We start from the raw sequence: 14,589 nt of genomic DNA on the forward strand, positions 1-14,589 counted from the left end.
TTTTTAAATATATTTATAAAAATATATACCAAAAAAAATGCTTGGCATTCTTAGCATATCCTGCTACTCATTTACATTCGTTGTATATTTCCTCTCAACTGAGTCTAATGCCTGCACTACACTCTCTGGAAGTTGTCCGAACCGAAGTTACAACTGAAGTCGGCCGAAACCTACGACTTCGAGTAAGCGACCACACTGCCGCAAATTTCATATGCCGTCCGGACGGCGGCTTCTGTCACGTACAGCCGGCATATTTGCGCGCGATCGAAAAATGTGCCAAATAATCGCAATTTTTAAATTGTCATATTTTTAAAATTACGCTACTGATAATTATAAAAGTTTGTGTGGGCACTCACCAATACAATATCAGTGAAAACTTTTCGGTCGTAAATATTCAATTTACGCAAAATCTTTGTCGGCTTTTGCAAAATACCATAAGGCCTAAAAATGATACTTCAGAACACGAACACCACATCTGTGACTATCCTAGAATTTGTCGCCATCGATTCTAAATAAGAATTCATTATGGTGTGACATTTATATAAACCGATCTAGGAAAATACATAAGGATATTCGAAACGATTTTTTTTAACAAAATCAAGAACCACTAATTATTTTTTAGTTATTTAATTTTATATGAAAAAAAATATAATAACGATATCTGTACTATCAAAAATATAATTTATCCCTTTTGGTGCCCTAAAATATTCAAAGATGTCAGTAAGAGTCTGTTGAAGTCCCCGATAAGCATGTGGTATTATAACTTGACCACGTGACCACGATGCAGCGCTCGACGTGCGTGTTAACCATAGGACGCCTACGCGCATACTGAAATTGAACCAAGTTACTCTTTCTATCTCAGTTTGCGAAAAACCATATCATTATCTCTCTCACTCTCGTCCCTTAACACGCGAGAGAGCGAAAGGGGAAGTATCTCACCGCTCGAAAGAGCAGCTCCGACTTCAATCTCTTTGACTTTGGTCCGTTTGCCGACAATTCTTGGAAGCGCTCGAAGCTGGCCAAGTCGACCTAAATTACCCTCACTTTAGTGTAGTGCAGGCATTAGGATAGATTCGAAAATGTTTTTCTTAGATTTTTTCTTTGATGACCCGAGAATTTCTGATTTAGAATCAGAGACATCATTTCAGCTTTTTCCAGGATTGGAAGCAAAAGTTGGCCAGGCAGTGGTCGTTTTTATAGTATTTCATTAAATGGCATGCATTTTTCTGACCAAATGGCCCCACCTGACCCCACCCCAAATGACCTCCCTGCATTCAATATACATTACGACTGTAACCCTCCACAACACAGCCAGCTATGATTTATGCATAAACAAGCAGTTCACCTGCCAAATTAGTCAAGTTTTTTAATAAATGTGCATCAGATGTATTTTATCTTTATAAATATTAATTTGAATATTTTAAATACATAATATTTTTTATGTGTTTACACGAAGAACACCTTTTTGTAAACCGGTTAGTTATAATTTGAAAGATTCGGACGCTCGTTGTTGAAAAGTTACTTTTTGAAAAAATTATACATTAATCGCTCTTTATTAACCTTTATTAAAACTAGTTGATTCTGAACGAGCTGTTAAATTTAAATTCATTAAAAAGTTAAATATACCCGTCATAAAATAAACAGAACGCAGAGCGGATGACTAACTCTTGTGATATAATATAAGGTACGACAAAATTCATCCCTCCCGTTGAAAACACTTTTAAATTCAATGACGACTTTTTGCGTCACGCTCGTTATGTATGAAATATAATTACGACGCCTTTAGGCGTCATGCCCGGTTAAGAGATTAAGGGAAAGTAATGGTACGTTGATATACAAAACAATAATGTTTAATTCTAATAATAAATTATTATAAAAACACTACTATTTTTAACTTATCTAATTGAGCATTTTCGCACATATATTGTTGACATTGATCGCGTTTGGTATTATTTTTATATTATAGATTTATCCTTTATTGTATTATATGGATTATGAATTTATTGTAAAGGATCTTCTACGTTGCATAAATTATATTACTTGTTATAGCTATTCGACAAGGCCACTTTGCTTTTCATATATTTATGTGAATGTCTCGCCCCATTAAAGAATACTTAAGTATAATATAAACAGCAGTTGAATTGATTTGCTGCGACCTTTTTGATGACTTAAACCTACAGTGTATAATGATGATTGAGACAAGTCAGAGCTTCAGGGTTACAATGATCTATTTGTGGCTCATGTTGTGATTAGCTAAATAAACACGATCTTAGGCATATCGACGGTCAGTACGAAAAACTTTTTAGCATTTTAAATTATTTATGAATTTAATTATTAAAATACCTTGGTTTTCTCTCATACAGCTTCATGTAAATTGCAACAGCGTAAGATGGCATCCTTCAATCTTTATTGGTTCGCTAAGCCGCATTCTAGTTATCTCGGCGATGAGATAAATTTTTCTCGAGCCATGAAAATGAAAATCCCGCCGCTTCTTGCGAACGCGATGATAAGTGGGTCGGCAAGTTAAACATAACCTCGTTCTATAAGCTCTTATGATTGAATTTTAAATCCGATCCCACGAAGTAATAAATTCGTAATCCATATTGTTAAAAAAAGTTTTTCAATTTAATTAACATTTCAAAGTGGCCGAGCTTCAATGCGGAAAAAGTTCATTTGAATTATTGCTCCTGACGAAGGTTATTTATCTGATCGAATTTCGTTTAAACAAGACGTTTTAGATAAGGCTTTAAATATTACCCATCATTGAAGAGTATTTTTTTTTGTTGTTATGTTTTTCACAACTTCAAAATGCACATTTGATGTTGAAAACATTAGTGAAATTGTGGTGCTAAAATCTGAATCAACCTTGTGCGGTACTTCCGTTTGGTGCGTTTATTCCAATTCAGATGTGAATTGATAGTAACATGTATTATAGTATATTATTGTTGTAATTTTCTAGCGAAAGTTAATTCAGTGCGGTCATGTTTGAGAATTTGGGGGAAGTTTAGTTCACGATCGTCTGACCAATGCGATGATTCTGGGCGGAAACAGATTATTTGTTTTTGTTGAATACTAGACTTATATGCGTACGATGATTCCAAAATAATTAGAATTGGCAATTATGTAATTCTATGGAATGCATAACACTATAATACCAGTTTGAATCCTATATTATCCCTAGTGATTTTCAATTTCTATATTGTTTATGAGAACGGAATTAGTGATTTATATGTAATTAAAATTCCAATCAATAGATTTTCCTAGATGTATATGTTCTCATCTGAAAATACCCCCCGCCTCATGACAAAAATGGCATTTTATGTATTTTTTAACATCGTAATATGATTTCTTAAATAAATATTAATATATAAAATTATATTTTATTTACAGAAAATCAGGCCGCGTAGCGTGAAAATAATGTGTTTTTTCTCAAGTTTTTATTGACTCGTTTATTTCTAACTATATTCACAAAATTTTATCGCACAATGCCAAATTTTCACAAGATAGCTATTTAATTTAACAAAAAATTAATGTGCGTATTTTTTTATCTACTGATAAACTGCCATTTTCACATGAAAGTATGATAGTACATTTCTTAAAAAGTAATTGATAAGAAAATCATTTTTTAAATATCTTTAAAGACTATTTTTTTCATAAGGCTCATCTGTGCAAAATTGTTTCTATTTTTGTAAAATAATATTGAATCAAAACAGAAAGTAAATATATTTTAGCATTTATGCAGAACTCCTATTTTTACTGTATTATTTAAAATACAAATATGTATTTAGTTTGGTTGTTGTCATTATTTATTTATTACCCAATCAATAATAGACTGATTTTTTTGAATAAAAATGGACTTTGCATTTGTGAATTCATAAGTATGTAATTATCACACTCATGATTACATAATGCTTATAATTTCCGTGTCATAAACACTTCCTAAACCAAATCTAAAAAAAAAATGTCCTTGTAACCAAACTGAACTCAAATTGTATAATGATTCACACAACCTTGATCTATTGTAATTTTTTCATTTGCTGATTCATAATATAATATTATCGTTTTAAATTAAATGATGAAATGCAATATAAATTTACATCTTATTATACCATAATATTTTTTCACAGTGCATTCTGCTTAGCATTCGCACTCTACACGTGATCTTCCGCTACTTCATGCATGTTATCGAGGCGCAAAGTGGACGCGAAGACGGCTCCGGTCTGAGTCCCGCCCTTCCCAGCTCTTCTTCGTCCGCCCGAGACTTGAGAACCCCGGCCGTGTATTACACGGAACTTTCGTTCGAGCTTGCCGCTCTGGTTGTCGATCTACTGCATCATCTGCACATGCTCTTATGGAGTAACATATTCCTGTCGATGGCATCCTTGGTGATTTGCATGCAACTGCGCTATCTGTTCCACGAGATACAGCGGCGCATCAAGAAACACAGGAACTACTTATGGGTCTTGAATCACATGGAGAAGACGTAAGAATCAATTTTATTATTTATATAAATTTTAATAAGCGTTTATGATAAGAGTGTGTTTTGTTTTAGATACCCTATGGCCACTAGTGAAGAGCTAGCTGAAAACTCGGACAATTGCGCTATATGCTGGGAGAAACTAGAATCGGCTAGAAAGTTGCCTTGCTCTCATCTATTCCACAAGTTAGTGCTAAATGTATATTATGAGAATATGAAAGGAGAAGTCTCCGTTTAACTTTCATTCAATTGCATATTATTAAACTAGTATTTTACCTATCGGAGAGTCATACAATTAGCATAAATTAACTATATTAATAATTTATACATTATTAATATTTAAAAATATTAATCTAATACAGCATTAAAATTATATTGTTGTATTTTATAAAATATGAGCGACTTATAGTTTATTGTTTTTTTTTTACAGTTCTTGCTTATCTTCGTGGCTTCAACAAGATACATCATGTCCGACGTGTCGTCTAAGATTGTCTCTATGGCCTCCATCGCCGCCTATAAACACGGCTACTCTTCACACTATTGGGCATAATAGCAGACTGCCTAATCACTTCTTCCATTTCGATGGTACTATTTGGCATATCATCCCTCACTTATAATCTGTATGCATTTTATTAATTTATTATTATTTCAGGCTCGCGTTACGTATCCTGGCTGCCCAGCTTTTCCGTCGAAGTCACTCATATGATGCGCGCCGAACAACAAGTGTCCAACTCTCAGATGGACGCGATGGCCAGACAAGTGCAGCAACTCTTTCCGCACTACCCGCTCCCCGTGATACTGCAAGACTTGCAATCCACCAGATCTATGGAAGTGACCATCGAGAACATTCTGGACGGCAGACTTCTACTTCCGCCGCACATGTCCAGCATGAGCACGACGCCGATATTCGATAACACTTTGCACGCGTTCTCCGGAATCCCCGTGCTGCCCGCCGTGTTGCTCACCCAGACTCTGACACCCAGTTCTACGCCACCGTCGACGCCCGAATTCGGAAGACACAGGATCATCCAGTATCAGCTGCCTCTGGTTCCGGCTCAGCCGGATCATTATCAAACAAACGCGTTGATAAGGAATAATGTCGAGATGAACTCACAAAATCACGAGCAGTGAGTATTTTTTCTATAGATCTATATCTTAATTTTGGCATAAACATAATTTAAATGTTATTTTTCCAGCCATGACGATCACGTGCCAGTCAGCGGACGCTTTTCCAAATGTTCTCACGAGCGCGAGCGAATACTGCAAATTAGAAAAGATCAATTGCTACACAACGCCAGGAAGAAGTTCTTGGAGAGGCGATCTAAGCACAACATCAGCAACGAATCGAACGATGAAGCCGGTCCCTCTGAATCGGAACAGTCGGTAAATGTCAACACTTGAATAACTCATTTTTAATTTATATGAAAGAAGAGAAAAACAACATCAATCGCTGTCCGAGCAATCGATTGATAATGGATTGCTCCGATATCGCTCGATGATCCTTATCAAGACTGTTTTATGAAGAGTGAATGGTGCCGAAAGTAATTTATTTTAAATAAAATTAGATGTATGTTTAGACTTAAATATATGTGTGTGTATACGACTGTGAAAATTCTCATCTACACTATTAGAATACTCGATGTTTTAATTATATATATATGTATATATACACATCATTGTGAAATAGTCATTAATGTTTAAATGTAAATTATTATTATGGTTTTTCTTGTCATTTTTAATTTTGACCACCATCTTCTGAACAGATTAATTATTGACAATAAATTTAACAGCACATATATGGATAGCAAACGTACTTATTCAATTTAAAGCTCAACGAGTAGACTACGAAATTATTTATGATTACACACAAAAATAGCGAGTCTAGTCTATAAATAACGGCTTGGATAATTGCATTTTTAACTATTTAATCAAAAAATCTTTTGTATATGGGGAGTCCAATTGATAAAAGTTGTTTTGGCGAAACGTAGAGATCTGTCTATATTATATATATCACAAAGTAACAAATTCGCATTGTTTTTAATTATTCAAAGTTCATGCCAAAGCATCAGCGCAAGCGACATAATAAAATTTGGAATGTGATTTTTTTCGTAATATTTAACGAAGGCTGTGACTGGGTTAAGAGTTTAATTCGGCGTTTGTATCATCTACGTAAGAGTATTTGTGAAATCGAAAAGGCAATCTTTTTGTTTTTGAGATGTAAACTTTTTATGTACATGTATGTGATGTATAATATACAATGTAATTGCATATATGCGATGATAGTAATGTACATATACATGATTGATAGTAATGTGGTTATTTTTATAATAAACGTGTTGAATATGTGTGTAATGACGTTTATATAGATACGTAAAGGTTTTTTTTATTGATGTACTTTGTATGCGAAATTTATCGGTGTAGTAGATTTTATGCGATTGTTTTTATTTCCTACTTACCATTCTTGTGTATATATTTTGTAAAAAATGATGTTATTTGTGAGAAAGATATTTTTGTAATTAAGGTTTTATTATTAAATAATAATAAAGTGTTGTGCTTCTCAGTCAAATGTTGTTTAATTTCTCTCCATATTTTATAATAATATATAAATAACAATAATTCAACATATAAAATGATTTATTTTCACTAATTTATTACACATATTGAAAAGCATATACATGTGACCTGTTATTTTTTTGTATACATGTGACCATTTTATATTTTATTATATATATAAATCGAGAAAGATTGCATATTCAAGTGCTACAACTTAGTTTTACATAATTTGGAATGAGTAAAATTAAAGCCATATTTTTATCCTATAAAATTCATTACGACTATATGCAAAATTATGTGAGCGAAAATGAAATCGGCGAATCCACGCTCTGGGCTGATTCCGTAGAACTGGGACTTATTTTCAGGATTGACTTGTAGACGTAGACAAACTGAAAAAGAAACAATTATTATTTATGTTTGAAATAACAATTTTCATATTTAATTTATGAAACACTATAATGATATTGTAGTTAAAAATCATGACAAAAAGAACTAAGTTTGAAATAAAAGTTGAATCATTGAAAAATTCATATTGAACAAAATAACTGATGTTTTTCTTCAAATTAATCAAGAATGAAATAAATTTATTTATTTATTGTAATCTTCCGAGCGTTACAACGGTATTGACACAATTAACAACTATTAAATAAGTGGTAAAACATTAGACTTATCATTGACATCTATTCGAAGACATGTGCTTCTTCTATTCGCTTTAAAAACAGCACCACCGGCTTTCGAAAACCAAACCTACAACTGTTACACTATTATACTTCTACAGGTTGAATGTTGGCAGCACTGTAAATCAGACAGCTGTCAATAACTACGCATGTTAAAAGTGTCGAACGTTAGTTCGCAACAACACATTCACGAAATGGATCGTTCAACCACCGCTCAATGCATTAAAATAGTTCTATTGTTCTACAGAAATAACAATTCTGGTCGAACTGTGATTATGGTCAATTTCATCGTCCTACTGAACGAACAATTCGCAACGTAGTGAAAACCTTTGAAGAGACTTGCGTTGGAGATAGGGTAAGGGCTGTGCATCATTGTGGCGCCTGATCAGCCAAGAATATTGCTACTGTAAATGAAAGTGTGGCTGAAAACCCGGAATTGTAGATTCGTAGGCGTGCGCGACTTTTCTCATAATTCCCTTTGTCGCATTTTATATCTGGATTTACACCTACAACCATATAAAATTCGGATAACACAAGAACTGAAGCTTAACGACCATAGACAACGAAAAATTGAAGTAGATTGTATGACCCTAAGTTATTTGGCGCCCTCGACAAACACTAAATTTGCATCCCCCCCCCACCCTATTAATACTTAAATAACTCATTATATTAGTGCAAAAATATCGTACAAAAACATTGCTCTACAAAACACTGATCAGACTAGTTCTGACATACAGTTCAGAGAGCTGGACACTTACGAGGGCCGACGAACGGTTGCTTGACATATTCGAGAGAAAAGTGCTTCGCAGGATATATGGCGCTATATTTTAGAGTAACGAGTGACGTATACGAAACAATCGGGAGCTCTACAACCTCTTACAAAAAGAGAGTGCCTCCACCTTCATCAGAGTTGGAAGAAAAATATGATTGTAGCCGGTGAATGTTCGGATTATATGAAGTTTAAAATATGGGATACCGAACCTAACCTAACCAGCGAACGGTTGATTATGCTCGATTTATATAAAGTTAAAAAATATAGAACAGTCTACCTAGCCAATCAATGACCGGTATATATGAAGTTTAGTCGTTTAATAGCGAACTTAATCTATCTAGGATCGCCGTTGGTGTACTAATTATCACTATATGGCGCAATAAACGTAAGAATAAAGAAGACAAGCGCCCACGACTGATATTTTAGGACGATTATAAAATTAATTTAAAAATTATGTCATATCATTATCAGTTCTGTGGGAATATTGTGCTTAGATTCTAATTATTGTGCATAGTTTGTATTGTTCATTATTATTTTTCAGAAGCCATGAGCAATTAATAAGATGACTTTACGCCGAAAGAGAAGCAAACTTATTCAGTTAAATAACCGCCTGCATCATTATCATTGTTACGCGATCGCCATTAAAATCCCAGAATATCACAAGATAAAAAATACGTTTTATTAGCGTTTAGATAGTTTGATCCACATTAACTTTTAATCCTCGTACATAATACTATAATAAATATGTATAACATGTTTACGGTTAGCACGTACCTGGTTTAGTTGTATAATAATTCGAATAATTATAATCGGTAAAAAAAGGAAAATACTTTCATCAACAGATGTCATTGCGTTATCGACCATCTTTTTTTATATTAATTATTTAAATTATATTATATGATTAATCATTGTAAGCTCTTAAACTTAAAAAAAATAACATTATACACGCATTCGATAATGAGCTTTGTGTATTTTGTTTATTTATGTACATAGTAACCATTTTCAAAGAACATGCGTCTCCAAGGAAATTTAAAATAATTAAATTCTTTTTTCTGATTGGTCGGAACAAAAGAGAACTACGCTTATGCAATAATAGGCTTTATGAATATGTAAATAGATACTATTATTCCATAGCAGATAGCTATTAACAATTAAATATAATAATAAATAAATTATTAGCTCCACTACCTCCTCACCTATTCTATACTCCTGGTAGATTATGACAAAAAATCCGTACAAAAGCGGTAGTTTGAACAAGTTTTATTTCTTTCTGAATATGCTTTGACACGACTCTTGAGGTGCATAATTTGCAGAAATTGAAAAAAAATAGTATTCCTAATAATTAAAATAATAAATTAAATGTCAGCTACCTTCTCTCTCATATGCACTCCTGGTAGATTATGACAAAAAACCCGTACAAAAACCGTTTCGTGTGTCACAAAATGGTAGTTTGAGGCGATAATTTTTTAGCATATCCTTTGACGCTACTTTTGTGATTGCATGAATTAAGAAAAAACTTTTTTTGCAATAATTAAAACAATAAATTAATTGTCTGTTTCACGGACTGACTACTGAGAGATCCACTAAGGAACGTGTTGCCATTCGCTGCCGTCACGTCAGTGCTACCAGTGCCACCTAATTTTTGGCATAATGAATAAATATGTCTTCACAATAAAATATTTAATTTATCATAAAATCAATTTAACCGATTATGCTAGTATAAAATTTGGGATGAAAAAAATTTCAAAATCACTTCTTCAACTCATGATCTGTGAGGTTCATTTAATCTTCAACTCATAAGCTGTGAGCTACACTCGACTTTAGACCTAGATGTACTTCAACCTTCTCCTCAACGATTTAAACATTTTTTGCGGTTTCGCAACTTAAAGTATTTGATATGTTCTAGAGATACAAAATGCATAAAAAATATAAAAAAATATGTTGTTGTATTTGTACAATATATGAATATGTAGGTATTATTATAGCCAGATATGATATTTAAAGCATAAAATATAGTAATTTATTCATATTAACCTGCTAAAACGAACGAACTGACTGTAGATATGAAGCCGCTAAGGAAAGAGTTGAACGGGAAGGTACCGACTAGGCAGCAGTAGCAGAATTGAATGACGCCAGTCAGCAGGATGTACAGAAGGTACGCGTCGATTATTTTCAGTTTCTTTGGTGTCTTCGAGCCATATTCAGAGCGAAGGCGACCCAAAGCAGCGAATACCGGCGCCATTGCTGTCACTGTCAGTCGTAGAACGTGGCGGCTTGTCGGCCTTAACGCTGCGAGAAGCGGCCATAAATTTATAAAATTGACACGTAAGTGCAAACTTAAAAAAAATGGAACTAAAAATATATTTGAATAAAGAATAAATAAAATATACTTTTATTAATACTTAGTACAATTAAAAATGTACTTTTATGAATTTTATTTTTAATATAAAATTAAAAATAAAGCTCCCTCTTATTCAAATATTGTAAAATAATACATTTGCTTCTTAACAATTTAGTTAAACACGTGGCAAATAAAACTCTATGTAATATAAATATTGCATTTATTCACGTGTATCCATCAAAAATGATATAAAATATTTTTAAACACAAAACCACTTTTCCTATTGTTAAATATTTATAATCGAATATTAAATGCCTTAATGAATAAAAACATATTGTGTAAAAAAATCACACTAAAATTGCTTCGTTATAAATTATATGTACACTATATCAGTATTTTTTCCCTTATAAAATTAAACGTTAGAATCTTCAGTAATTAATATTATCAGACTATATTTACTAACAAGAAAACAAAATCTCGTATTCTTAAGATTTAAAAATGGAGAATTTTTATTATTGTTATAAATATTCGCATTATATATTTATACATATATTTTACCTTGAATAATATCTATTATATAACGTACAGTCAATCAAAGCTTATTTTAAGATATAATTTATATTTTAAAATTCTAAGCAAATTTAATATGCAAACAAGCATTTTGACTTTTACTACAAATTTAGAACAACACACTTTACATGTAAAATTACGCGCCGAGTTCAATTCTATCACTAGTATCTCATATACTGATTTGAAAATAGTACATAATTTTACATATATATCAGGTCATATTATCTTTATAGCAAACACCTGTTCGTTGGTAATATATTAAAAATTAAATCATTTTAATTTTAATATTTTGAGCACGAGCGATGTGAATTATTACAATATTGGCAAGATACACTTTCACAATAATAACGCCGAAACGTTCATCATATTTTTTTTATTATTTCTTAAAAACATTACATCTCATAGACATATGTATATATGTATTTCATCCTTTTAACACATCACATAAAAAGTAAATAATTTTTATTCTTTAACAAAATGTCTGTCGGTCAATTTGAAAAAATATATATAAGATCGTCGTCGTCGTTATCCGACGACTCACCTGGGTTTTGGTTAGTATAAAATCATGTCTCGATCGAACTGAAAATTATAAAATTAGCCGACACGAATCAACGAAATCCAGAGTAGTTTCTTGAAGATACTTCTAATAAATTATTAATTTTATAAGAGACACTCGGCTCTTTAACACCAGGCACAAATTCAACTATAAACCGTGACGAAGCTCTTCAGCTATAATATGTTTATTTATATATTTTTATGTTCATATATAGTTACGATCTATGCTAGCACTTAACACTGCTAAATGTGATCACACGAATTATGCGAAAATTGTCATTATCACATTCTTATTATTCATAAATCCACCACTTGTCAAATTGTTAGGAAAAAAAGAGTACACAATCAGTATTGTCGACGCACGTTGATACACGATGACAATGCATGAGTCGAGTCAAATTTAGAATATAAAAAGAGTCATATAAGATGACCTCGCACAAACCTAACGTCTTGATATTCGATGAAAGCGTTCGTGTAAACCTATGATGATATGATCAATAATTAGACGTAAAAAGACATAAAAACACAAATTTTAAGTGCTTAAAAAATTAATACACATTTACTGCTATTCTAAAAATATATATATAATTTAGACAAAAATATAATATAGAATAAAAAATGATAATATTAAAAAATCAATTTATTAAAATTTCTTTTTCCAATTTTATAACAAACGAAAAATACCATCATAAATATTTTTAATAAAATTGATTATGCTATTACTTTTTTATAACATAGATACATTTGCATGATTAGTTACAATATATAAGTTAAATATGAATAAAATTCATTAAGTGTACTAAAAAAATAACGAGATCGTAATTAAAACAGGGTAAACTGAACGATACGAACTAAGAGAATGAAACGAGTTAAGAAAATTATGATGTGATTGTCTAGTGTTAATTTTTATTAAACCTTCCCTTCGCACAAGATGTCCATTATTCACAGAACGCGTAGTAACTTTCAGAAGAATTATTGCTGTGTACAAACAACTTGGTCAGCGTTAATATTTTATAATTAAATATAGTATGTATATATATTGCACAAATTACATACATGTATAATATACAATACATCAATTAAATCAACATGACATAGCTGCAATAGATAGATCGCTACTAATGAACTATTAAGTCTTAATTTTATTTATATAAAGTGGAGGAAATCACAGGGAGATTGGCATAAAACAATTTTCACCCCCAAAACTGTATCACATTTCGTCTACTCGCAATTGATAAACGTTACTTTACGGACTGTTTTAAGTGTATAAAATTTTCATATCAATGGCTTTAAGTCTAAAATTTTAAATTCCACTTAATAATGACTGGTATTCGACACTAACGGAGGCAGACTCCATGCAAATATTAAAAAAACAAGGGATTCGTAAAACCTTTAAAATATGACGTAACTTAACTTAACCATAATTTATAAAAAAAATCAGATTACTAATATTCGAAGCCATTTATATACAATAACCGATTTCTGTATTTCTATATTATGTATTAAAATAAATTTCATTAGAGCCTTTCATTTTTTAACCTTACATTACATATCAAGCTTATGTTTTGAACAATTTTAAGAACATTAAAGCCATCAATATTGTTATAAACTAAACGTCAAAAATTAATTTATTATTAACAACTTTCAAAAGCAAAAAAAAAAACACCATAAAATTAAATAAAGGTAATGAAATGCAGCGCATAGATAACTTTTCACCCATAAAGTATTCCGTATAAAGCTTAAATGGATATTTGTCACGTGGTGAATTAAACAACGATTTAAATGGCTCTTATCCGGACAAGCATACATACACAACACTTTAATTGAAATCTTTAAGACGTTTATGCTGTCCAAATTAATGATACTTAAAATTTAACATATCTTACGTCACTACACCTCCATTTAAATGTCGATAAACACTAAAATTTAAAGGCCGAAAAGCAAGCTGAAAATTTATTCACTTTTACACTCAAAACACTCATTGGTAATATTTTTCTCCTTCTGCGTAACAACGTATCCGTTCACAATCAGCCGACATGACAACGCATGTGAAGATAGCGGAGATGGTCAGTGACGCAAAAGATCTTGGAGGTCGGCGAACGCGCATGCCCCTAAGCCGCGAGCGGCCATTAACGCTAGTAAACCTTCAGCGTGTTCGACGCACGCTTCTAACGAAGCTTTTCGAGGCATCTTTTGTGATTCTGAAACAAATAATAGAATGGTTAAACAATAAATTTAAACAGTTAAATAATAAATATAATCTAAAAACAAGAACAACTTAATTTTCGGAGTAAAAGGATAATATTTTAAGAAAATTACAATCAGCAATCCCTTGATTTTGTACATTTTAAATAAATAAATCAGCTATGAAACTGTGAAGACTAATCAATGATAAAGAACGAATTATTGCAGAGGTGAAAAATTCCTGATTATTCCATACAACATAATCTCTTGAATTTGGCCAAAAAAATGCATGTCATTTAATGAAATACGAAACTTAATGAAATAGAAATATTAAAAAAACGACTACTGACTAGCCAACTCTTGCCCCCACTATGTTTTAAAAATATGATAGCTATCCTTACCGATATTATTATTGACTTCTAATATAAGAGTGTTAGTCAAAGTATATTCAAACCGAATT

At 31.8% G+C, this 14,589-nt stretch overlaps 3 protein-coding genes across 11 annotated transcripts in view; 1 reads left to right on the forward strand and 2 right to left on the reverse strand.

Moving 5' to 3' along the window:
- LOC148235940 (E3 ubiquitin-protein ligase AMFR-like) overlaps positions 1-7,043 on the forward strand; it is a 57,749-nt gene extending 50,706 nt beyond the window's left edge. Inside the window, exons 4-8 of the mRNA XM_088184909.1 lie at positions 4,128-4,483; positions 4,553-4,663; positions 4,908-5,062; positions 5,130-5,604; positions 5,674-7,043. Of these exons, the coding sequence (XP_088041035.1) occupies positions 4,128-4,483; positions 4,553-4,663; positions 4,908-5,062; positions 5,130-5,604; positions 5,674-5,878 (1,302 nt within the window). The 3' untranslated portion in view covers positions 5,879-7,043. The remainder of the gene's footprint in view (positions 1-4,127; positions 4,484-4,552; positions 4,664-4,907; positions 5,063-5,129; positions 5,605-5,673) is intronic.
- Positions 7,044-7,093: 50 nt separating this feature from the next.
- Dad1 (dolichyl-diphosphooligosaccharide--protein glycosyltransferase subunit) lies at positions 7,094-10,782 on the reverse strand. Its single transcript, XM_088184928.1, has 2 exons — positions 10,514-10,782; positions 7,094-7,419 (listed from the first exon to the last, which is right to left on the reverse strand). Exons 1-2 carry the CDS (start codon positions 10,719-10,721, stop codon positions 7,289-7,291), a joined length of 339 nt encoding a protein of 112 aa, XP_088041054.1. The 5' UTR covers positions 10,722-10,782; the 3' UTR covers positions 7,094-7,288.
- A 1,788-nt stretch (positions 10,783-12,570) lies between these two features.
- The window catches only part of RanBPM (Ran-binding protein M), a 45,472-nt gene continuing 43,453 nt past the window's right edge, over positions 12,571-14,589 (reverse strand). For all 9 annotated transcript variants that reach the window (XM_088184937.1, XM_088184936.1, XM_088184935.1 and 6 more), the window contains one exon: positions 12,571-14,146. In XM_088184937.1, the coding sequence (XP_088041063.1) occupies positions 14,013-14,146 (134 nt within the window). In that variant the 3' untranslated portion in view covers positions 12,571-14,012. The remainder of the gene's footprint in view (positions 14,147-14,589) is intronic.

Source organism: Plectrocnemia conspersa, unplaced genomic scaffold (genome assembly GCF_051122295.1).
Source record: "Plectrocnemia conspersa isolate PC_06_02 unplaced genomic scaffold, ASM5112229v1 ptg000004l, whole genome shotgun sequence".
NCBI classification, from domain to species: Eukaryota; Metazoa; Arthropoda; class Insecta; order Trichoptera; family Polycentropodidae; genus Plectrocnemia; species Plectrocnemia conspersa.